Below are 27032 nucleotides of genomic sequence, written 5' to 3' on the forward strand. Positions count from 1 at the left end.
TGTTCTCGGTATTTGAGAAAACAGACCTAATTCTCAAAGATCTATAATTACTTGTTTTGCCTTGGTTGGAGGCTCCCTGGAAGACTGACTCAAAACCCTTGTCTTTATTTCTTCTGACTCACAACTGGCCAAGTGCTAAAGCTGCTGGGAGCAGGAAGAGCAGCATTTGTCAAAAATATTTACAAGCAAATAATTTTATTACTGCTGCCTGAGGCAATAGAAAATACTTGGGTCACACAGTAGATAAAAAAGCCTAGAATTAGACGTCCATAGGGCTTGGAAAACTCCCAACATATTCCTAGAAATATAGAAAGCCGTGTACTTGGGCAGGACTGTGTGCATGCCTAGAGAAGACCAAAGAGGGCCCTAAGCTCTCACCTCTGGCCAGTCTTGAAGGTCTGTGGAAGCAGGAAGTGAAGGCTAAGACAGAGTTGTGAATTGCCTGGCTTAGCATTTAAAGTATACCCTGAACCCACAGAGTCCTCCATAATGATTGGGAGATTTTTGGTTCTAGGGATTTAAAGAAAACTGTCCAGTTATTAGCTGACCCCTAAGCTAACAGAACAGAGATCAATGGCTACATACAACAAAGAATACAGACTTTACAAAATTTATTTTGAAGAGTCTCTAAACAAACAACTACTATAATAAGCAGCAGTGATGAGAAACTCTGGAAGAGAGAGAATCTGATTTGCAGATATGCCACAGTATAATATTCAAAATGTCCAGTTTTCAACAAAAAATTATGAGGCATACAAATAAATAATGGGAAAATCATCAATAGAAACTTCCTTGAGGAAGCCTAGATACTACACTTTCTAGACAAATACTTTAAATCAGCTATTTTATATAGTTCCCCAAGGAATCAAACCATGTCTAAAGAACTAAGGCAAAGTTATGAGGGAGGGTAATGTCACCAAGATGGCAGCCTAGGAGATCCCAGCCCTCACCCCTGCACAAAAATAATGATAAAGTCAACTATCACAGATGAGGAGAATTCTGGGAAAACGACGGGCTACAGTTCGGGGGCTGCAGTGAACCAGAGGAGTGCAGAGACTGGAGATGACTGCATAAATGGGATAGGAAGCATTCTGCCTATGTTGCCCTATCTATCGCTCAGGCCAGCAAAGTGTCGCAGGGAATTCCCTTGGCCATGAATTCCCCTAATTGGGGAAGAAGAACAGCGAGGGAATTCAGCAGCTGTAGTTACTGCTGCAGAGGACTCCTGTGTTCTTTCCTGATGCAGACCCCAGCTGCTAGAGCTTCCTCATGACAGAGGTGCTGCATCCCTTGGAACCAGAGCCGCCAAATGCTGCCCCTCCCACCCACGAGTTGGAGCTGTCACTCTCCCTTACCAGCCTCAGTGCCCCCCTTGATGTGCAAACCTGAGCATATAGCTCCCAGCACATACAGGCACCACTGAACACACATCCATGTGTCCAAGGAATTATGAGCCCACCATAGTTGCTCATGTACATCCATGGGGCCAGGTGCTTGCCATGGCTGCACACATGCAACTGGATGACCAGCTGCCCTCATTTGCCCTGGAACTGGCACACCTCCACATCTGGACTTGGAGCTGCTGTACACCTCACCCAGCTGATGACCTCACATCTTTTCTTAGAGGACATCTTTCCCTAACTAAGCCAGTCCATGAAGGTTGGAAGGGGTTAATGCTTCTTCAGATGCAAAGACAGCAATGCAAGGCTAAGGAACACACACAAAAAAAGGGCACATGAAACCACCAGGAGGAACACAATAACTTCAGTAACTGACACCCCACAAATGGAGATCTGTGAATTGCCAGAGAATTAAAAATAATTGTTTTTAAGAAACTCATGGGCTACAAGAGAATATAGATAGAATCAACAAAATCATGACAGCAATATATGAAGAAAACAAAGAGTTCAACAAAAAGATAGAAATCGTTAAAAAAAAGTCAAATTCTGGAGCTAAAGAATACATTGTGTGAAATAATACAATAGAGAGCTTTAACCTCAGGTTCAAATAAGCAGACTCATAAGGAGAAGAAAACTCAAGGATACAGTATTTGAAATTACCCAGAGAATAAAGAATGAAGAAACCTATGGGATTCATGGGCTGCCATCAAACAAAACCATATATGCATTATGGGGGGGGGGGGGTCCCAGAAGGAGAGGAAGGAGAGGAAGGGGACAGAAAGCTTATTTAAGAAATAATGGCTGAAAATTTCCCAAATCATGTGAGTGGAAATTGATACCCAGATTCACAAAGCTCAGAAGTTTCCACATCGGGATCAACCCAAAGAAAACTACACTGAGACATCATAATCAAATTACCAAAAGTCAAGGACATTGTATATCTTAGACTTACACAATGTTATGTCAATTATATCTCCATTAAAAAGTAAAATAAAGCAAAAAAAATTAAAGGACAAAGAGAACTCTGAAAGCATCAGGAGAAAAGTGGTCACCACTTAATAAGGGAACCCCAGAAGAATATCAGTAGATTTCTCAGCAGAAACTTACCAGGCCAGGAAAGGGTGGGATGATATATTCAAAATTCTGGAAGAAAAAAACTGCCTAACAGGAACTCAGTGTCAGGCAAAATTATCCTTTTAAATGAAAGAGAGGTAAAGTTTTTCCCAGACAAAAACCGAGGGAGTTCATCACCATTAGACCTGCATTACAAGAAAATGCTTAGGGAGTTCTTCCACTTGAAATGAAAACAAGCTAGACAGCCATATGAAAACATAAATCTCATGGGTAAAGGTAAATATATAATCAATGTAATATTGTAATGGTGGTATATAAATTACTTTTAACCCTAATGTAAAAGTTAAAAGACAAAAACATTAAGAATAATTGTAGTCACAAAAGTTTGTTAATTGATACACATAGAAAGATGCAAACTCTGACTATAAAAAAACAAAGTATGTATGAAGGGGAGTGTAGAATTTTTGTATGTAATTGAAATTAAGTTGTTGTCAACCTAAAACAAAATTGTAACTACAAGATATTTTATGGAATCCTTGTAACCACAAAGAAAATAAAAAACTATCATAGATACTTAGAAGAGAAAAAGAAAAAGAATCAAAGGAAACCATTACATAAAATCATCGAAAAACAAAAGAAGACAGCAAGAGATGAAGAGGGAAACAAAACAGTAGCAAAACAGCAAAAAATAGCAGTAAGCTCTCACTTATCAAGAATTACTTGCACCTGGGTGGCTCAGTCATTAAGCAGCTGCTTTCGGCTCAGGTCATGATCCCAGGGTCCCGGGATCGAGCCCCGCATCGGGCTCCCTGCTCAGCGGGGAGCCTGCTTCTCCCTCTCCCACTCCCCCTGCTTGTGTTCCCTCTCTCTCTCTGTCAAAAAATAAATAAAATCTTGCTCTCTTTTTCACCGCCATCCTGCCCTGCATGGCTGGCTGCTTCTCGCCATGTCTTCTCACAAGACTTTCAGAATCAAGCGATTCCTGGCCAAGAAACAAAAGCAGAATCGTTCCATTCCCCAGTGGATTCGGATGAAAACTGGTAATAAGATCAGGTACAACTCCAAAAGGAGGCACTGGAGAAGAACCAAGCTGGGTCTATAAGGCGTCACACATCATGAGATGACACACTTAATTGGCACACATTTAATTAAGCTGCATGAAGATCAGGTGTTCTATCATTCTGTAAACATCCTTCCTACCTGGCCATAGACTTGTCTTACCATGGAAATGATTTTTCTCTGTGACTGTGCCTCTGCACCAGTAGGTTGGTTCAGTAATAAATGTGAGACCTCTCGGCTCTAAAAATAAATAAATAAATAAAATCTTTAAAAAAATTACTTTAGGGACATCTAGATGGCTCAGTCAGAAGAGCATGTGACTCTTGGTCTCAGGGTTGTGAGTTTGAGGCCCGTGTTGCTTGTAATGATTACTTTAAAAAAAAAGAATTTAAATGTAAAGCGTTTAAACTCACCAATCATTCAGTATTTATTCAGCTTTAGTGGCTGAATGGATTAAAAAAAAAAATCCAGTAATTTTTTTTAGTTGGGGGAGCAGTGGGAGTTACAGAAGACTCACTTTAGATGTAAGGATTCACAAAAAGTATGAAGAGAGTGGATCTTATGTATATTTACCACACACACAAAAAGATGATTTATATGTTCATTAGCTTTACTGTACCTATTATTTCACAATGATGTGTGTATTTAAACATCACATTGTACACATTGTAAATATATACAATTTTTTAAAAATAAAAATAAAAAATAGAGCAAAGTATGAGAACAGTGTCTCACAAAATAGAGAATAAAGAGATGAAACTGTATGAAACCAGATAGGAATTCTGGAGTTGACAATAAGTAAGATGAAAAATTCTTTCATCAGGTCCAAGAGACTTGAACTGAAAGAAATCAACAAACTTGCAGATAAGTTAATTGCTATTATCCAATCTGAAGAACAGAAAAATATATATATACAGAACTTGTGAGATACCATCAAGTGTACTAACATACATATAACAGGAATCTTACAATGAGAAGAGATACTGAATTAGCAGAAAGAATATTTGAAGAAATAATGGCAAAAACCCCAATTTTAATGAAAAACATGTATCTAACACATCCACAAAATTCAGTGAACCCCCAAGTAGGATAAAACCAAAGAGATCCACACCTAGACACATCATAATCAAACTTCAAAAGACAAAATCTTTAAAGCAGAAGGAGAAAAGGACTCATGCCATACAAGGGGTCCTCAATAAGAGTAACAGCTGCCTTTTTCATTAGAAACCATGGATTCCAGAATGCATGAGATGACATATTCACAGTGCTGAAGGGCAGAACTCAACTTAGAATTCTATATCTGCCAAAACTGTCCTTCAAAAATGAAGAAGAAATGAGACAATCTTTACAAATAAAAAGTGAGAGAATTCGTCAGCGGTAGGTCTGCCTACACAAATGCTAAAGGGAGTCCTTCAGGATGGGATGAAAGAACACTAGACTTGAATCTATATAAAAATTAAAGAACATGGGTGAAGTCAACTACATAGGTTGACTCAGCACTGGCCAAGATGGTCCATAGAAAAAGGAAGTCTTCCGAAGATCACTTGCTTCAAGACAGAAAAGATAAAACGACACTTCTGTATTCTCCATCTGTCAGGAGTCCTGCATTCAGCAGTCTTCCTTCATTCAGCATATAATTTTTGAATAGATTAATGAGGTGAGATCTTTTCACCATTCTAATTCTACTTAAATAAGTAAATAAAAGAGTGGGCTTATTACAGGAAATACAAATTAAAACTATAGTGAGATACCCCTACATGTGCACCAGAATGGTTAATATTAAATGGATGGACAATACAGAGTATTGGCAAGGATGTGAAACAACCAGAATTCTTAATGTTGGTGGGAGTGTAAACATATGACACTTGGGAAATTATTTGTTATAGCTGCTTAGCAAAACATGCCTACCTTCTGACCCATCAAGTCCACTCCTGGGTATATATAAAACAGAAGTTATAGATTTAAGAAAATTACATGAAAAACCTATAATATTTATGGCAGCACTATTAATAACTTATTATATAAGTATTATAACTATTCTAAAAGTTGGAAGCAAATCTGAATGCCCATCAACATGGGAACAGATAATGTGGTATATTTATACAGTGAGCAATAAAAAGGAGCAAACTGCTGATACACACATGTTGAATCTCACAAATATGCTTTGCATAAAAAGCCAGACACAAAAGAGTGTATAATGTAATTTCCCATTTATATGAAGTTCAAAAATGGGTAAAAGTGATCTATGTAATTATTAGAATACTGGTTTTCTTATGGGTACTAACTGGGATGCAGCATAAAGGAGCCAGTTTAGAGGCTGAGCACGTTCCCTGTCTTGTTCTAGATGGTGGTTACATGAGTATATACGTAAAAATTTGAATTAAGGGGCGCCTGGGTGGCTCAGTCATTAAGCGTCTGCCTTCTGTTCAGGTCATGATCCCGGGGTCCTGGGATCGAGCTCCGCGTCGGGCGCCCTGCTCGGCGGGGAGCCTGCTTCTCCCTCTCCCTCTGCTGCTCCCCTTCCTTGTGCTCTGTCTCTCTGTGTCAAATAAATAAAAATCTTAAAAAAAATATTTTTTTGACTTAAATGCTGAAAAAAAGTTGCTATTGAAGCTCTGTACTTTATATTATGTAAGATAAAGATCTTGAAATATATATCTTTATTCTGTCAGTGTTCAAATCTGGGATAAATAATAGTATATAATTAGATCATGTGGAAGGAAATTCAACACAGTTTCATTATTTATGACTGCTAAAAGTCTTTGGGGCGCTTGGGTGGCTCAGTTCGTTAAGCGTCTGCCTTCAGCTCAGGTCATGATCCCAGGGTCCTGGGATCGAGCCCCACGTTGGGCTCCTTGCTCAGCAGGCAGCCTGCTTCTCCCTCTCCCTCTCCCTCTGCCTGCCACTCCCCCTGCTTGTGCTCTCTCTATCTCTTTCTCTCTCTGTCAAATAAATAATAAATAAATAAATAAATAAAACGTGTAAAAGTCTTAAGGTATAATATGTTAACATAATTTACCTTTGACATAAAAATATAAACCTAGATAATGAATCTGATGATTACCCTATTTGACTTTAGGGTAATATTTAACTATTTGGTCACATATGTTAATCTTTTTTTTTTTTACTTTTATTTATTTATTAGAGAGAGAGAGAGAAAGCACAAGCAGGGGAGAGGCAGAGGGAGAGGAAGAAGCAGACTCCCTGCTGAGCAGGGAGCCCAATGTGGCCCCATCTCAGGACCCTGGGATCATGACCTGAGCCAAAGGCAGATGCTTAACTAACTTAAAGGACTCACAAAAAGTATGAAGAGAGTGGATCTTATGTATATTTACCACACACACAAAAAGGTGATTTATATGTTCATTAGCTTTACCTATTATTTCACAATGATGTGTGTATTTAAACATCACATTGTACACATTGTAAATATATACAGTTTTTTAAAAATAAAAATAAAAAATAGAGCAAAGTATGAGAACAGTGTCTCACAAAATAGAGAAAAGAGATGAAACTGTATGCGCCACTCAGGTGCCCCGTACATAACGTTAATCTTAAAAGTCCGGAATGGGCTAAGGGCCATTATTACCAGCATTTAACTAGCTTGTTCTTTCATTTCACGCTGGAGGACCAAAGTAGAGTGAGCAAGTAAGTGAACGTTCAAGAAATGAAATCTGTTCCTTGCAAAGAATGCAAGTCTGGCCAAACACCAAGATGTGGCTGCATAGAGAAAATACAACAACCAGAGACAAAACCACAACAGAGCTGCTTTCATCCCAGAATGTTCAAGGACAGAACGAACAAGGACTGGCCCATGGCCAGGCTCGGGGAAGGGGAAGGGTCATCAGGGGAGAAGAGAGATTTTTATTTTTTTTTCTTCACCTTATGTGAATTATTAATCTAAACCTAGAAATGTTGAGTTCATCTGAAGAATCAGAAACAAGATTTCTCCAGTTTATTCATTTATTCAACAAATATTTATTGACCTTCTGTTATGTCCCTAGCATCATTGTAAGCACTTGAGATAGAACGGCAAACGAGACACAAATTCCTGAGCTTATGGAACATATATTGAGAGTGGGGGTGGGATAGGAATGTGTACACACATTATACATGTTGCACTGAGCCTATATTACATAGCTACTTTTCTTAGTTTAGCCTTCAACTGACCATACTTCTGAAACCTCCAGTTTAATGCTGCTATTTAGGCCCATTACCCTTTCTAATGAGACCCTCCTTAGTACTTAAATAATAAAATCTTCTTGCATATGAATCTGTCTTGATAAGTGGTAAAGAATAGGATTAGAAGTAGACCCAAATTATATGGGAATTTAGGACATTGTTACGATACCGTACACAAAGGAGTACAGTAGTGCCCACCCTTGTCAGTAGTTTTGCTTTCCACCAGTTTCAGTCACCCATCGTCAATCACAGTCTGGAAGCCGATAATCATTCTGACATATCAGAAGGTCCGTAGTAGCCTGATGCTGTGTCACAGTGCCTATATCATTCACCTCACTTTCTCATCACATAGGCATCTTATCTTAAAACCATTAATACAGAACAATCAGGTATTTTGAGAGAGAGAGAGAGACCGTGTTTACATAACTTTTACATATATATATTGTTATAACTGTTCTGTTTTTTATTATTATTGTTAATCTCTTATTGTTACTAATTTATAAATTAAACTTTACCATAGGTTAAAAAAAAACCCACTATAAATGGCTTGGTACAATCTGTGTTTTCATGCATCCACTGAGGGTCTTGGAATTATCCCTGGTGGATAAGGGGGTACTACCGTGATAGTCTTGGATCCTAAAGTCAATGCAGATAAAACTGAAAATACTAAAATAGAGAAAAATAGTAGGAAGGATAAATAAAAATGAAAATTGATAATTGAGATGATCAGTGAAAAGGTAAACCCTTTGCAATATCGATGAAGGTATGAGAGAGCAAATGTGTATTAGCTAAAGGATGAAAAAGGAGAAATAATACAGATATAAAAGAAATTAAAAGAATTATGTGTGAATACTATGTAAAGGTATCTTTGTAATAAATCGAAAGCCCAGAGATAATAGCTAATTTTTCATGATAGAGAACTTAAATACATTGATTAGCATCAAAGAGATTGAAAAGGTCAATCTTAGTCAAGAGAGAACATTTAAAAAGGTGTAGGTGATTCAAAATTGAATTACTTCTAACACATGAGTCCGGTGCTGTTTAAACTAGTTTAGGTAATAGAAAAAGATGGAAAACTCCTCTGTTCATTTTATGAAAACATGACTTAACAACAGAACCCAATAGAAGTTACAGAAAAGAAAACCAGAATTTACTTATCCATATTGATGCCAAAATCATAAATAATAAAGTCATAAGTAAAATATTAGTAAGCAGAATTCAGCAGTGTATTAAAGATTGATAAGCTTTTATGACCAAATAACTTTTATTTCAAAAATGAAAGAATGGTTCATATCAGAAAAATCTATTAACACAGTTCATTACATCAAAAAATTAAAACCAAATGATCATATTATTTAGTACTGAAAGGCTCTTGGTAAAATTCAGTTGTCATTCATGATAAAAATTTAAGAAGGAATAGGAAAAAACTACTTAAATATGTTAAAGACTATTTATTTGTTCACTTAACATGTTTTAAGATTTATTTGACAGAGAGACACAGCGAGAGAGGGAACACAAGCAGGGGGAGTGGGAGAGGGAGAAGCAGGCTTCCCGCCGAGCAGGGAGCCCGATGTGGGGCTCGATCCCAGGACTCTGGGATCATGACCTGAGCCGAAGGTGGACGCTCAACAACTGAGCCACCCAGGTGCCCCCACTTAACATGTTTTTACTGAGCACTCATTATGTCCCAGGTTATGTTCAATAGGCTGGGGTTATAGCAGTTAACAAAACACACAAAACAAATAAAAATAGGCCCTTTCTTCATGGAACTTACATTAGCATTTGGAAGCCATCCCATTAAAAAAATAGGCAAGTTAAACGTCTAGTTCATCAGATGGTAATAAGTCTTATAGAAAGAAAGAAAGTAGAGGATAAGTTGTTATTAAGAGTTGGGGCATAGGAATAGTAGGGAAGTCCTCATAGGTAAGGTAATACTTCTTGCAGAGACCTATGGGAGAGCAAGAACAAGTGAACAAAATACGAAAATTGCTGCCCTTATGGAGCCTACAGTCTAGTGGGCGAAGACTAAAAAAACCCAAAAACCATATTAAATAAGAAAAACACATAGCATATTCAGAGATCATAAATGCTATGGAAAAAGAAAAATCAGAGGAGAATAAAGGGAACCAGGATGGTGTGGACTTTTTTTTCACCTTTTTTTTTTTTTAAGATTTTATTTATTTATTTGACAGAGAGATAGCACGTGTAGGCAGAGCGGCAGGCAGAAGGAGAGGAAGAAGCAGGCTCTCAGCTGAGCAGGGAGCCCGATGCGGGACTCCATCCCGGGACCCGGGGATCATGACCTGAGCCGAAGGCAGCCGCTTAACCAACTGAGCCACCCAGGCGCCCTGGATTTCTTTTAATTTTTAAAAAGATTTTTAAGTAATCTCTACACCCAACATGGGGCTCAAACTCACACTCACAACCCCAAGATCAAGAGTTGCATGCTCTGCTGACTGAGCCAACCAGGTTGTCCTATGGACCAAGGGGATTTGGAAGGGCAGGTTATAATATAAAATAGCGTGATCAGGGTATTCCTCATCAGCATGAGATCTGAGGAAATCTTGGGAGTGAAGGAGTTAGCCAAGTGGGTAGTTAGGGAAAGAGTGTTCCAGGCAGAGGAAACAGCCACTGTAAAGACACCAGTGAGGAGCATACGTGGTCTACTCAAACAATTGCAAAAATGTCAGTGGAGCTGGAACAGAGTGGATGTAGGAGGGTGTGGAAGTCAGATTAGGTTATATAGGGCCTTGTGGACCATGGTAAGGACTAATTAAAAATTAGTTTAATGAATTTTAATAAGGCAAACACCCTTGTATAACTACCATCCATGTCAAGAAATTGAACTATGCCAGTCAGTCCAGAAGCCTTTCCATGTATCCTAATCTCAAAACAAATCTCATGCTTTTCCCCAAAACTATACACTATTCTGACAATTTTAGAGATCACTTCCTGTTGTTTCTTTAGTTTTAGCATCCAAATATGCAGGCATATATATTATAGTCTCACCCTTTAAAAACAGTCTGGCACATATTTTAAGTTTCTTTTAATTTATAGATTTCCAAATGCTCAATTCCTATCATAACCATACACTATTTTGGGGGGGAGCCTAGGTCATTCGGCAGTAAACTTATTTACCATCTGAATTTTGCTAACTGCAAAATTTTTTCAATCGGACTGCTGATTGTCCAACACATTCTTCTTAATTCTATATTTCATACAAATTGGTAGCTGGATCTAGAGGCTTAATCAGACTCAATCTGATTTGGCAAGGCTATCTTTTTTGTTTTTTAAAGATTTTATTTATTTATTTGACAGACACAGCCGAAGGGGGAACACAAGCAGGGCGAGTAGGAGAGGGAGAAGCAGGCTTCCCGCAGAGGGGGGAGCCAGCCTGACGTGGGGCTCAATCCCAGGACCCTGGGATCATGACCTGAGCCGAAGGCAGACACTTAACGACTGAGCCACCCAAGTGCCCCGACAAGACTATCTGTTATGTGTAGTTGTCTTTTTGTGATTTTAGCAGCATTTGATCCTCAGTGCCTAGATTCATTAGTTCGATTTTGCAAAATTCTGATTTCATTTCTCAATATTATTTAGAAAAACTTTTTCAAGAGATACAGCCCTGCATCTACTATCTGGTTACTGAGGTTTATAGTCCATATAGGAGAAAGGCATGATAAATACTGGATTGTTATTCTTTATTTGGTAGTTTTCAAGATAATGAGTTGGTTTCTTTTCATATTTTTCCAAGAGACTAACTTGACGATTTCAATCTATTGCAATTATTATTTTGTTGAGGTTCAGATTGTCCCGTCTCTGGCCCACTAGATCTACAGGAGGCCCATTTTATACTACAGACACCTGCAGATTGAAAGTAAATGGATGGAGAAACATCTATCGAACAAATGGATGTCAAAAGAAAACCAGAGTAGTAATAACGCACATCAGATGAAGTAGACTTTAAAACAAAGACTATAACAAGAGACAAGGACACTGTATAATAATAAAGAGGACAATCCAATAAGATGTTATAGCAATTTTAAGTATTTATGCACCTAACATAGGAGCACCCAAATATATAAAACAGTAACAAACATAAAGGAACTAATTGCTAATAATACCATAATAATAGGGAACATTAACAGCTCACTTACATCAATGACAGATCATCTTAACAGAAAATCAACAATGAAACAATGGCTTTAAGTGATCCACAGGAGCAGGTGGATCTAACATATATAAACGTATAAAACAGCAGAATACACCTTTTCAAGTGCACATGATTCTCCAGAATAGATCACATATTAGCCCACAAAACAAACCTCAACTAATTCAAGAAGATTAAAATCATACCATACATAATTTCTGACCACACCACTATGGAACTAGAAATCAACCACTAGAAAAAAGTCTGGAAAGACCACTAATACATGGAGATTAAATGACATGCTACAAAACAATAAATGGGCCAACTAGCAAATGAAGCAATAAAGAAGTACACGGAAACTTGGGGTACCTGGGTAGCTCAGTCAGTTAACAGCTGACTCTTCATTTCAACTCAGGTCATGGTCTTGGGGTCACGAGATTGAGCCCCCCGTGGGGCTCTGTGCTCAATGGGGAGTCTGCTTGTCCTTCCTTTCCCTCTCCCTTCCACCTGCTTGCATGCGTGTATATGTGCTCTGTTGCTCAAATAAGTAAATAAATAAATAAAATCTTAAAAGAAGTACATGGAAACAAATGAAAATGAAAACACAATGGTCCAAAACCTCTGGGATACAGCAAAAGTGGTTCAAAGAGGGCAGTTTATAGCAATACAGGTCTACTTCAAGAAGCAAGAAAAATCTTGAATAACCTAACCTTGCACCTACAGGAGCTAGAAAAAGAACAACAAAACCTAAAACCAGCAGAAGGAAGGAAATAATAAAAGATTAGAACAGAAATAAGTAATATAGAAACTAAAAACACAGAACACATCAATGGAAACAGGAGCTGGTTCTTCGAAAAAAATCAGTAAAATTGATAAACCTCTAGCCAGACTTACCAAGAAAAAAACAAGAAAGGACTCAAATCACAAATGAGAGGAGAAATATAACAACACCGCAGAAATACAAATAATCATAAGACAAAATTATGGAAAACTATATGCCAACAAATTGGACAACGTGGAAGAAATGGATGAATTCCCAGAAAAATAAACTACCAAAACTGAAACAGGTAGAAATCGAAAATAGAAATAGAAAACTTGAACATATCGATAACCAGGAAGTAAATTGAATAGGTAATCAAAAGTCCAGGACCAGATGGCTTCACAGGTGAATTCCACCAAATATTTAAAGAAGATTCGTACCTATTCTCCTTAAACTGTTCCAAAAAATAGAAAAGAAGAACTTCCAAATTCATTCTACAAGGCCAGCATTACCCTGATACCAAAACCAGAGAAAGACTCCACTAAAAAGAATATAACTACAGGCCAATATCCCTGATGAACATGGATGCAAAAATTCCCAATAAAATACTAGCAAACAATACATTTAAAAAATCATTCATTATGATCAAGTGGGATTTATTCCTGGGTAGCAAGGGTGGTTCAATATTCACAAATCAATCAAAATAAAAGAAAGGATAAGAACTGTATGATTATTTCAATAGATGTGGAAAAAGCATTTGACAAAGTACAACATCCATTCATGATAAAAACCCTCAAAAAGTAGGTTTAGAGGGAACATACCTCAACATAATAAAGGCCATATATGAAAAACCCACAGCTAATATCCTCCTTAATGGGGAAAAACGAAGATCTTTTCCCCTAAGGTCAGGAACAAGACAAGGATGTCCACTCTCAGCACTTTTATTCAACATAGTACTGGAAGTCCTAGCCACAGCAGTAGGATAACAAAAAGAATACAAGTCATTAAAATCAGTAAAGAAGAAGTAAAACATTCACTATTTGTAGATGACATAGGCGATATGTAGAAAACCTGAAAGACTCCACCAAAAAACTGCTAGAACTGATGAGTGAATTCAGTAATGTCACAGGATACATAATGTGCAGAAATCTGTTGCATTTTTATGCACCAATAATGAAGCAGCAGAGAGAGTACAAAACGACTCCCATTTACAATTGCAACAAAAATAATAAAATACCTAGTAATAAACCTACCAAAGAGGTGAAAGGCCTGTACTCTGAAAACTATAAAAGACTGATGAAAGAAATTAAAGATTACACCAAGAAATGGAAAGGGAGACGCCTGGCTGGCCCAGTAAGTAGAGCATGTGACTCTTGATCTCAGGGTCATGAGTTCAAACCCCACAATGGGTGTAGAGATTACTTAACAAATGAAAAAAAATTACACAAGAATTTTCAAGTGCGTGGGTGTCAGCACCCCTACATACCATGTTGTTCAAGGGTCAACCATATAGATGTCTTTCAGATGCCCTGTTGCTTCCTTGTCCTTCCTCCCACTCATTCATTTCATGCAGGTATTATGGTTATGTTGGTTGTTTCCAACCACTTGTATTTTGGAGTTTGTAGGGAAACTTTGTCACCTAGTTTTGTTTTAAATGTTGTTTGTGTTTTTTTGGTTTTGCTATCTGGTTTCTTTGTTTTCATGGATGATTTGTCGAGATTAAAAAACCTATTCTTATGGCTTCTCAGATTCCCTTTCATTTTCAGGACTTGGACTTGGAATACTTATGGAGGTGTTGCAGGATTTTGAGCAGAGAAGTGACATGGTCTAACTCTGTCTGGTGTATATACTGCAACTAGACCACAGGGATGCAAAGAAAGAAGCAGGGAAACTATTAAAAGAATATTGTAGAAATCCAGGCAAGAGATAATGTTGCCTTGGACCAGGGGCCAGTAGCTGTGGATTTCATGAGAAGTGATCATATTTGGATATATTTTGAGGTATAAGTTGATAAGATTTTAAGATGGATTGGATGTGGAGTTTGAAAAAGAGTAGTCAAAAGACAGCTCCAGTTTTTATTCCGCACAGCAGGACAATGGAATTGTTTTCAACTAAGACTGGGAGGGCCATGGATATGTAGTAGACTTTGGGGATACGATCAGGAGTTAAGTTTGGGCTGTGTTGAGCTTGAGATAGTTAATAGACTTCTGTGTGGATCGTTATAATTCCACTATTCTATGGACTGAAAAAGACATTGCTTACTATAGACAATTGGAAAATACAGAAAAGTTAGGTAAGAATATAAAAATCAAAATCATATCACTGTCATTGTTAGCATTTTGATATGATTCTATGAGTATATATAACATTACAAAATCGAATTTCTATTGTGTACATACACAAAAGAATCCACTTTCACAAGACAATGTGTTTGTTAAGAGTGAAATAGTCTTTGAAAACATGACTTTAATTTTTTATTATTTTTTTAAAGATTTTATTTATTTGAGAGAGAATGAGAGACAGCACGAGAGGGAAGAGGGTCAGAGGGAGAAGCAGACTCCCTGCGGAGCAGGGAGCCCGATGTGGGACTCGATCCTGGGACTCCAGGATCATGACCTGAGCCGAAGGCAGTCGCTTAACCAACTGAGCCACTCAGGTGCCCGAAAACATGATTTTTTAAAAAAGATTTATTTAGGGGCGTCTGGGTGGCTCAGTTGTTAAGCGTCTGCCTTCGGCTCAGGTCATGATCCCAGGGTCCCGGGATTGAGCCCCGCATCGGGCTCCCTGCTCCGCGGGAAGCCTGCTTCTTCCTCTCCTGCTCCTGCATACTCTCTCGCTATCTCTCTCTCTTGCTATCTCTGTCTCTCTCTCAAATAAAAGATTTATTTATTTATTTATTTGAGAGAGAGAATGCATGAGTAGATGGCAAGGCAAGCGGGGAGGAAGAGAGAGAAGCAGACTCCCTGCAGAGCGTGGATCCCAGTGCGAGGCTCATCCTCGTGACCTTGAGATTACAACCTGAGCCGAAATCAGGAGTTGGATGCTCAACCTACTTAGCCACCCAGGCGTCCCTGAAAATAGGAGTTTTAATGGTATTTCATCTTTTTAGTCTAATAAATCTAACCATATGGGTTATGTACTTTTTTTAAAAAAGATTTTATTTATTTGTTTGCAACACAGAGAGAGAAAGAGAGAGAGAGAGGACATGAACAGTGGGGAGAGGGAGTGGGAGAAGCAGGCTCCCCACTGAGCCAGGAGCCTGATGTGGGGCTCGATCTCAGGACCCTGGGATCATGACCTGAGCCGAAGACAGACACTTAACCATCTGAGCTACCCAGGTGCCCCTGGATTATGTACTCTTATCCATTCCTTTTTTGCATGTCCATTCCAGCCCTGACGCTTGCTTTAGTCTAGAGAATTTGGTTTCCTGTAGTAGTTGCTGTGTATCATAATTCAGACCTGTGCTTTGGCAGCCCTCCTGGCTGTAGTGTTTAAGACTCATGTAAGATCCATGCTTTTAAAATGAGTGTCTTGGAAGATTATATTCACCTCAGTCATTCAAAATTTTGGCCATGTCCCCATTCCCTGAGGAGAAGTGCCTTCCACTATGAATGCTGCAGAGAAAAGGGAGCCTGGACGCTTAGGACTGGGGAAGAACCTGCAAATTCACAGGTATCTTGCCTTGCAGTCCTGTGCCTGGGCTGTGGGTGTTTAAGTATTCTAGTCTGGCAGGCACTGTGTTTTAGGGTCCCAGTGAGATTAGTGGGTACTGGAATGGTAACTAACTTATACCCTGGTACACTTCCCGCCTAACTGTTGGTTAATTTCTGGAAAGACTAAAGGAGTAAGGGGGATTTGATGAGCTCCATCCAGCCTGCATGTTGTGTAGAAAAGATAATCAGGCTCTCAGAACAAAGCTCATTTCTCTCTAATGACAGTATCCTTTGGAACAGAGATCAACAAACTTTCTGTAAAGGGCCAGGTATTTTTGGCTTGACAGGCCATTCAATTTTTGTTGTAATATCCAGCTGACTTAGAGCTAAAGCAGTCATACACTGTTCCGAAACAAGTGGGGTGCTCTCCACGTGTAGCTCTCAATTCTCTAAGTGCAGCAGGTCTCTCAAGTGTGTGAAAGTTGATGGGATCCTTCTGTAAGGAAGGGTGTCACCTGAAGACTCCCCACACAGATCCTACATGCCCTTAAGGTGCAGTCTCAGATTACAGTTGATAATTTTTTTCTGTAAATGGCTAAATAGTAAATATTTTAGGTTTAGGGAGCAAAATGGTCTTAACTATTCAACTCTGCCATTGAAGCAGAAGAGAGGCCATAGACAATGCATAAACAAATGAGCATGGCTGTGTTCCAATGAAACTTCATGACACTGAAATTTCATATGATTTTCATGTGTTATGAAATAATTCTTTTGAGTTTTTAAAAACTGTTTACAAATGTAAAAGCCATTCGTAGCTTGAAGGCCAGACAAAAACAGGCAGTAGGACTGAATTTGGCCTGTGACCCATAGATTGCTAACTCTTGCCTTAGCTGCTTGGCAGCTTGCCCTGATCAACGTCCCACCCCAGGAGAAGAATGGCTTAGTTCTGTCATCTGCAGTCACATTATATAGTTTCTGGCTTTTTTTTTTTTTCCTTTTTTTTTTTTTTTTTTTTTAGAGAGGGTGAAGAGGGGCAGAGGGAGAGAGAGAATCTCTTTTTTTTTTTTTTTTTTAAGATTTTATTTATTTGTCAGAGAGGGAGAGAGCACACAAGTAGGGGGAGCGGCAGGCAGAGGGAGAAGCAGGCTCCCCGCTGAGCAGGGAGCCCAGTGTGGGACTTGATCCCAGGACCCTGGGATCATGACCTGAGCCGAAGACAGACACTTAATTGAGCCACCCAGGCGTCCTGGAGAGAGAGAATCTTAAGCAGATTCCATTCCCAGTGCAGAGCCTGACAATGCAGGGCTTGATCTCACAACCCTGAGATCATGACCTGAGCTGAAATCAAGAGTCAGACACTTAACCGACGGAGCCACCCAGGCACCCCTATAGTTTCTAGCTTTTGTGATTACATTTATCATGCTGCGTATTAATCATGAGTATTTGTTTCTCTCTCTTATTGGACTCTGAGCTTCTTGAGAGGAGGGCCATGGCCTAATCAGTCATTTTTACATCTGTAGTATCTAACACTTGACCTGACACATAGTGGGTATTCAGAAAATGTTTAATTTGAATTTTATGGTCAGTAAATATAAAATGTCTTTACTACTGTCTTAAAGAAAAACACCTGATTGATAGGCAGTGGGCCTTTCCAAGTTCTTCCCTTTAGCAGTCCATAGTAACTGCATTTGCTGCTAGTGGATCTTGTGACTCAGTGGTTATGTAACAAAAAACCTTTCCAAATTCTTTCATTTTAGAGTTCTCTTTTGCTTTCAGATAATAGATCATTGGACTTTGAATTATTAATTTGATCTTAATGATAAGTAATGGCTTTTCATTTTTCTTATGAACCAGTGCTATAATCTGGATGAAAAAAATGATAATAGCTATTGTTTATTGAGCATATCCTACATTCCAGTCTCGTAGTCAACTCTAGTATTTCTTTAGACTTTTGGTAACTTTGTGACTACTATTAATTTACCTCTTTTTCGGACGCCTGGGTGGCTCAGTCGTTAAGCGTCTGCCTTCGGCTCAGGTCATGGTCTCAGGGTCCTGGGATCGAGTCCCACATCGGGCTCCCTGCTCCATGGGAGGCCTGCTTCTCCCTCTCCCACTCCCCCTGCTTGTGTTCCTGCTCTCGCTGTCTCTGTCTCTGTCAAATAAATAAATAAAATCTTTAAAAAAATTTTTTTTACCTCTTTTTCTTTGTTCCATACATCTAAAACAAAACAAAGCAACAGCATCATATGCTTTCCTTCCATACTACCTACTGTAATGAATGATAACACTATTTCGAGCCTTTCATGTCAAATCTGAATTGATCTAGACTCCTTCCCCTCCTTCTCCCCCTAAGTGGCCACTAAGTCTTATCAGTGTTTGTTTGTTTTTAATCTATTGAGTTTTTCTTCTATCTCCATCTCACTTTGCTGTAGATGAATTAGTAATTTCTCAACTTTTCCAATATGTAGTTGAACATCTTTACTAGTGTTTCTGACCCCAGTTACACCATCCCTCAGTCTACCTTATCGATAATTATCGGCATTGAGTGCTTATAGTGATAACCTGATCATGTCAATTCTGTGATGAAAACCCTTCTATCATTTCCCATCATTTTCAAAATAAAGCCAACTTCCCAGTCATGATATGCAGACCCCATGTGTGACTCCAGGGTTTAACACAGATGTGTTTCAGAACTCAGAAATATTTGGATCTCAGGTCATATAATGTACATAACACATATTATATAATACCCACTGTTCTGTGTCAGCACTGTGTAATCATGCACATTAATGTTTATGCATCAAAGAGTATGATTATTTAGGCCAAGTAGAATAAGGACTATAAATACTATCAGTTCAGGTCATGTTTTGCTGCCAAATGAAGGCAGGAAAATGTTTAGTTTTTAGAGTTTTTTGGATTTCAGAATTTGAGATAGGAGATTATGGCCCTGTAGATATTCAGTGGTCTGCTGGAACTGGTCAACTGCAGTTGGTGATGCCATGTTGGTCATTTGAAATCAGCCATGGTAGGGGTATTTATTGCCATGGACATCAGTAAATGCAACAAATCTTTTCTGCTCCCTGGAGATCACGTTGAAGATTACCAGCAGAGGATTATATGTGCCTATTATATGTATAGTATATATGTATATTTTTACCGTTGTGGCAAACCAGTTTTCTCACTCTACACAGCGTAGAACAAAAGGCTGAAGTTTCCAGGGAAGCATAGAAAAAATTAAGAAAATCAATAGGATGGCAATAAGAGAAAATGGGAAAAACGGAAGCTTTGGAATTATATAAATGTGGGTTCAAATTCTAACTCCACTATTTCCAGACTGTGTGATCCTTGGTAAATCACTTACCTTATCTGGGTCTCAGTTTACACATTTGAAAAATAAGGACTGATACCTTACTCTTAAGGTTGTTTTAGGGAGGGGTGCCTGGGTGGCTCAGTCATTAAGCATCTGCCTTTGGCTCAGGTCATGATCCCAGGGGATCGAGCCCTGTATGGGGCTCCACGCCGAGCGGGAAGCCTGCTTCTCCCTCTCCCATTCCCCCTGCTTGTGTTCCTTCTCTTGCTGTGTCTCTCTCTGTCAAATAAATAAATTAAAAATCTTTAAAAAAAAAAAAAGGTTTTTTTAGGGATACAGAAATTAGATATCACATGCAAAGTGCCTGACATAGAATGAGCAGAAAATGATATTCTATGTTTATTATAAACTTTGCTTTTCTGGAAGTATTTATTTCTGTAGACATGACTCCTATTCTCTGACATTCCTAATGCCCCCACAGAAAATACATGCAGTTTAGCACTTGTGTGTTTTCTGGTTAGTTCATCCTGTGTCCATTGACCTCCTTATAAAGATGATCCTTGACTTCTCTTGAGCATGTTTGTGTAAACTAAATATATAGGCCTGTGCTTTTTTCCCATGAAAAGCTTTTAGTCATTGACTTAATAAACATTAATTGAGCATCTATTACATATTAATGTGCTATGTGCTGGTGATAGTGAGATTAACAAGACATATAATAACTTATATTTCAGTGGAATGATAGATAGTTGGGCAAGGAAGCCAACTATTTAAATGCAGGGAAATTAGGAGGCTTCTGTAATCAGCTGGGTGAGAAGTGATGGTGATAGGAACTAAGATAATGGCAGTAGGAATGGAGGAGAGCTGTTTCACTCAAACATAAAGACTATAGAACTGGATAACTTGGAAATGATCTTGCTTTCTTTCTCCCTGTCCCATCTGAGATCTCTGGCTTTGCCTTCTGCATAGGTGGTGGTGCCATTTATCAATATAACATGTACATGAAGAGGACCAGATCTTGAGCAGAAGATGATGGGTCCAGTTTTGGACCATGTTAGTTTTGAGGTGTGTATAGGGTATCTGGGTAGGGTGACCATATAATTTTATCATACAAACTTGAACATTTATGAGAGTAAGTAGGATGTGCTGTTAACAGTGAAGGCTGGGGCAGTAGGTATAATACTGGACCTGTCCTGGAAAAACCAAGGATGTCAAGAAAAGATCAATAAATATCAATATCAAGCAAAAAGTATAGAGTGAAAAGAGCAGTGGGTTCAGTGGAGTACTGGGGAAATTTTTTTTTAAATTTAAACTCAATTAACATATATATTATTAGTTTCAGAAGTAGAGTTTAGTGATTCTAAACTAAACTTGTACATATAACAATCAGTTATATGTACAAGTTGCATATAACACCCAGTGCTCATTCCATCAAGTGCCCTCCTTAATGCCCATCATCCAGTTACCGCATCTACCCACCCACCTCCCCTCCAGCAACCCTCAGTTTGTTTCCTACAGTTAAGAGTTTCTTACGGTTTGTCTCCCTCTCTGGTTTTGTCTTATTTTATTTTTCCCTCCCTTCCCCTATGTTCATCTGTTCTGTTTCTTAAATTCCACATATGAGTGAAATCATATAATTGACTTTCCCTGACTTATTTCGCTTAGCATAATACCTTCTAGTTCCAACCACGTCGTTGCAAATGGTGAGATTTCATTCTTTTTGATGGCTGAATGGTAGTCCATTTTATATATATACATCTTTTTTTCATTTTTAAACTTTTTTTAAAAATTCAGTTAATATATTGTTAGTTTCAGAGGTAGAGGTCAGTGATTCATCAGTCTTATATAAGACCCAGTGCTCATTACATCACATGCCCTCCTTAATGTCCATCACCCAGTTACCCCATCCCTCCACCTCCCTCCCCTCCAGCAACCCTCAGTTTATTTCCTATGATTAAGAGTCTCTTATGGTTTGTCTCCCTCTCTGATTTCATCTTGTTTTATTTTTTCCTCTCTTCTCCTATGATCCTCTGCCTTGTTTCTTAAATTCTGCATATCAGTGAGATCATATGATAATTGTCTTTCTCTGATTGACTTATTTTGCTTAGCATAATACCCTCTTGTTCTATTCATGTTGTTGCAAATGGCAAGATTTCAATTTTTGATGGCTGAGTAGTATTCCATTCCGTGTGTGTACACACACACATATACATACCACATTCTCTTTACCCATTCATCTGTCGATGGACATCTGGACTCTTTCCATAGTGTGGCTATTGTGGACATTGCTGCTATAAACATTGGGGTGCCTGTGCCCTTTCGACCACTATGTTTGTATCCTTTGGATAAATACCTAGTAGTGCAATTGCTGGGTCGTAGGGTAGCTCTATTTTTAACTTTTTGAGGAACTTCCATACTGTTTTCCAGAGTGGCTGTACCAGTTTGCATTCCCACCAACAGTGTAAGAGGGTTCTCCTTTCTCTGCATCCTTGCCAACATCTGTTGTTTTCTGACTTGTTAATTTTAGCCAATGTGACTAGTGTGAGGTGGCATTTCATTGAGGTTTTGATTTGTAGTTCCCTGATGCCGAGTGATGTTGAGCATTTTTTCATGTGTCTGTTGGCCATTTGGATGTCTTCTTTGCAGAAATGTCTGTTCATGTCTTTTTTTTTTTTTAAATTTCATTTATTTATTTGACAGAGAGAGATAGTGAGAGCAGGAACACAAGCAGGGGGAGTGGGAGAGGGAGAAGCATGCTCTCCGTGGAGCAGGGAGCCTGATGTGGAACTCGATCCCAGCACCCTGGGATCATGACCTGAGCCGAAGGCAGATGCTTAACGACTGAGCCACCCAGGCGCCCCTATCTGTTGCTGTCTTCTGCCCATTTCTTCACTGGATTATTTGTTCTTTAGGTGTTGAGTTTGATAAGTTCTTTATAGATTTTGGATACTAGCCCTTTATCTGATAAGACATTTGCAAATGTCTTCTCCCATTCTGTTGGTGGTCTTTTGGTTTTGTCAGCTGTTTCCTTAGTTGTGCAAAAGCTTTTTATCCTGATGAAGTCCCAGTAGTTCATTTTTGCTTTTGTTTCCCTTGCCTTTGGAGACATGTCTAGCAAGAAATTGCTACAGCTGAGGTCAAAGAGGTTGCTCTGTGTTCTCCTCTAGAATTTTGATGGATTCCTGTCTCACATGTAGGTCTTTCATCCATTTTGAGTCTATTTTTGTGTATGGTATAAGAAAATGATGCAGTTTTATTCTTCTGCATGTGGCTGTCCAATTTTCTGAACACCATTTGTTGAAGAGACTGTCTTTTTTCCATTGGACATTCTTTCCTGCTTTGTCGAAGATCAGTTGACCATTGAGTTGAGGGTCCCTATCTGGGTTCTCTGTTCTAGTCCACTGATCTATGTGTCTGTCTGTTTTTGTACCTGTACCATACTGTCTTGATGATTACAGTTTTGTAATACAGCTTAAAGTCTGGAATTGTGATGCTACCAGCTTTGATTTTCTTTTACAACATTCCTTTGGCTATTTGGGGTCTTTTCTGGTTCCATACAAATTTTAAGATTATTTGTTCCAGTTCTGTGAAAAATGTTGATGGTATTTTGATGGGGATTGCATTGAATGTGTAGATTGCTTTGGGTGTCCTGGAGAAATTTTTAAGAGGCGGGGGGGAATGTGACCATTGAGACAGGAAGGAAACCTGGAGTTAGTGGTCTCACAGAATCCCAGGGAATAATCATTTTATTTTCTCTTGTCTTTTGTTTAGGAATGGAGTCCCTTTGAGGGATTCATCAGAAATGATTATCTGCAGTGAGAGGTCATATACTTTTTAAAAAGGGGTTTTACCTCTTATTAGAATACTAATTTGAATGACTTCTTATGTATTATGATATAAAACTCTCAAGTTTTATTAGGCACTTTTGTTTTGCAGTCATTTGGCCAAAATCTAATTCAGATCCAGTTTAAATCTAGGTGTCACTTTATATTTATTTTATTTATATTTATTTATTTTATCCTAAGATGATGAGTTATTTAGTCAAATATAGTGAGTATAACCAGAAGCATAAAGTAAATTTCTAGATTAAGAGACAGAATACATTTATTCTATAATATTGAAAATCATAAATAGCACTTCTTTTCCTTCTTTAGAAAAAAGGATTCTTTAGGAAGTCAACAGAAAAATAGAACAAATGAATATTTTGCATTCTTAGTAGACTATGGTTGGCTATTTTCCCCCTAATATTTTATTATGAAAAATTTCAAGCATACAAAGAAAAGAAAGAATTATACCTACTAGCTTTAATTAATGTATTGCTGTCTTTGCTTTATCACACATCTGTCAGTCTGTTTGTCCCTCTAATCATTCATCAGTCCATCCTATTTATTTGTTTAATTTTGATGCCTTTCAAGTAAGTTGATTGGCTGTTTTCCTAAGCAATCTTAGCATTGTTATTTTTTTTGTGGATGTTGTAATTAAATTGTTAACCTGTTTTGTGCAGATGTTTTTAGCTGACCATTTTTCCTGTTTCTAGAAATACAAAGTTGCCAATAATAGCTATCAAATTTAGGACATTAAAAAAAAGTCTGGGAAATAGTGTTATGTCCTCTTTCTCAATAGATTTATAATCCAGACACTTACAGTTTTTAAAGTTATCAAAAATAATTTCCATTGGTCTTTTAACATTATTTTTTGGTATTCTAAATAAATACTTATTCATATTCATATTATATTGTTTTTAGAGTGGAAAGATCTACAGACCAAGTCATCAAGCCAGTCAATGTGGGAGCACTATCAAAATGGGTTGGGAAGATACCCCCAGATGTTTTACAAGACATGGCGGTGATTGCACCTATGCTTGCCAAACTTGGATATGACCCATATGCCAATCCACCTAACTATGGAAAACCTGATCCCAAAATCCTTGAAAACACTAGAAGGGTAAGTGAGATTTTTAAAGTGAATTGATAAAACTGGATATGGAATTTGGGTCCTGAAAAGTTTTTTCTTACTTTGCTTCTTATTTTTTATGATCAGAAATTTAAGTTTGAACAATTATATTTTAGAATGCTTTATCATAAGAACACTTACACTGCATTTTAAGGGTAACTGTGACTCTTCCCAGGAATTATGGGGACAATTATTTAATCTCCTTTGTCCAATTTCTAGAAATGGTGCTTATTGTTGGGGAGATTTATTCTCATAGCTGATTACCACAGATTTGCCAGAAAAACCAGAATTATTAGTGACCTCACTTCTAGGGGTTTTTTTTCCCCTTTGAACCTAATAGCTACTTTACTTTTAAACCTTTGTTTAAATGGGGCATGATTTCTTGATACTTGAAAACTGAACATTGGCTACATCAAAAGAATTATTAAACAGGTGTAATAAGTTACCTTCTGATTGAAAGTTGCTATTAAAGTGTAATTACGGCTTTTTAAATGCTCACATCTTTATAAAATATTGTTTTAGAAAAGCTGAAAACTCAAAGCTAATCTGAATATGTACCTTTCTCATGTAATTTATTTCAAATCAGAATTTTCTTTTTTTATTGTTGTAAAATATACGTAACATCAAATTTAGCATTTTGACAATTTATAAGTGTGGAGTTAGTGGTATTGAGTACATTCACATTGTCGTGCACTGCCACCACCATCCATCTCCAAAACTTTTTCATCTTTCTAAACTGAAACTACATACTCATTATCCTTTCCCCCTCCTTTCAGCCCCTAGCAATCACAGTTGTACCCTCTGTCTCTACCTGCATTCTTTTCTAAAACTGCAGTTTAAACAACACAACTATGTTAACTTAAGTTTACTGATAGGCTTGAGTTCCAGATTAAAATTCCTTGCTTTTCGGGCGCCTGGGTGGCTCAGTCGGTTAAGTGACTGCCTTCGGCTCAGGTCACGATCCTGGAGTCCCGGGATCGAGTCCCGCATCAGGCTCCCTGCTCAGCGAGGAGTCTGCTTCTCCCTCTAACCCTCCCCCCTCTCATGTACTCTCTCTCTCTCTCTCTCATTCTCACTTTCTCAAAATAAATAAATAAATCTTTAAAAAAAAAATTCCTTGCTTTTCTCAGGTATTCTCTTGCTTTTATGTTAGTGTCCTTCTCTCCCTACAACCTTTTTTTTTTTTTTTTTTTTTTTTTTTAAGATTTTATTTATTTTTATTTGAGAGAGAGAGAATGAGAGATAGCACGAGAGGGAAGAGGGTCAGAGGGAGAAGCAGACTCCCTGCTGAGCAGGGAGCCTGATGCGGGACTCGATCCCAGGACTCCAGGATCATGACCTGAGCCGAAGGCAGTCGCTTAACCAACTGAGCCACCCAGGCACCCTCTCCCTACAACCTTATATCATCTCTTTATTCAGTCTTTTTTTTGATACCTTTAATTGACAAACACACTTATATTTCATGAGGTTAATTCCATGTGGATTTTTTTCTCTTATGTATTATGTACTTTAATTTTCCTTTTTCGGTTCACTAGTGACTATATATAGGAAGAGCTAACTTCTTCTAAACCATCATATATATAGCTAGCTTTTTTATTTTTTAAATAACCTTTATTCTCTTTATGATTTCATATATACATTTTATTATAAAAATATAAGCTTGGTGTATATAACTTATAAAATTAAAAAAGATAAGAAAATTGACTTATGTTACCAACCATACACATACCATTCTTACTATTTCAGTGGATTTCCCTTCCTTCTCTGCCTATTGTTAAACAAAGGTAAGATTGCATTGTTTTATAATCTTACTTTTGCACACACACACACAATTTCGTATCCAGCCCTTTCCTTGTAATAGTCACAAGCGTGTTAGCTTTTTTTTCTTTTAAGATTTTATTTATTTGACAGAGAGCAGAGGCAGAGGGAGAAGCAGACTCCCCACTGAGCAGGGAGCCCAATGCAGGACTCCTGACTGAGCCACCCAGGCACCCCCGAGCATGTTGCTTTTTAAACATAATTTTTCATGGTTACATAATATATTATCATATGAGCCACCTTAAATCCTTTCTGAAACACAGTAGTAGGTCAATAAATGAATGAACAAATAAAATGTATTTCCCTAATATATGTTCTATAATTCATTTTATCATTTTCCTTTTGTTGCTTACAGTTTTCTGTTTGACACATTACACTACAATGAACGTCTTTGCACAAAATACATTTTAGTTTCTTTTTTTTTAAGGTTAGACTAATGAAAGTAGAATTAAACCAGGTCCAAGTATCTGAAACTTTTTAAGTTGCTTGATAATATGTTGATAATTTCTTTTTAATCTTTTGAACTATCTGTATAATAGGTAATTTTATTTTTTATTTTTGTTAATTTTAATAGTTTTCATTGATTAATATAACTGAACATTTCCCAGTTGGTATGCATATATTTCTTTATGGACCATCTTTGAAGTTTTAAAAAAGTTTACATTCTGCTAAA

General features: G+C 37.9%; 2 protein-coding genes across 6 annotated transcripts in view; both read left to right on the top strand.

Annotated features, from left to right (window-relative positions):
* Positions 1 to 27032, top strand: part of TPST1 (tyrosylprotein sulfotransferase 1) — a 165131-nt gene that overhangs the window by 78251 nt on the left and 59848 nt on the right. For all 5 annotated transcript variants that reach the window (XR_003523377.2, XR_003523375.1, XR_003523374.1 and 2 more), the window contains one exon: positions 24334 to 24532. Coding sequence is in view for 1 of the 5 variants with exons in the window: in XM_027613744.2 (XP_027469545.1) it covers positions 24334 to 24532 (199 nt within the window). In the remaining 4 variants the exon portion in view is untranslated. The remainder of the gene's footprint in view (positions 1 to 24333; positions 24533 to 27032) is intronic.
* Positions 3421 to 3576, top strand: LOC113933536 (60S ribosomal protein L39-like). The gene has a single exon (XM_035722586.1). It carries the CDS (start codon positions 3421 to 3423, stop codon positions 3574 to 3576), a length of 156 nt encoding a protein of 51 aa, XP_035578479.1.

The sequence above is a fragment of the Zalophus californianus genome, chromosome 10 (genome assembly GCF_009762305.2).
Source record: "Zalophus californianus isolate mZalCal1 chromosome 10, mZalCal1.pri.v2, whole genome shotgun sequence".
In the NCBI taxonomy this organism is placed as follows: Eukaryota; Metazoa; Chordata; class Mammalia; order Carnivora; family Otariidae; genus Zalophus; species Zalophus californianus.

Coding starts and splice junctions, on each gene's coding strand:
- LOC113933536 (XM_035722586.1), top strand. CDS start 3,421: ATGTCTTCTCACAAGACTTTCAGAATCAAGCGATTCCTGGCCAAGAAA.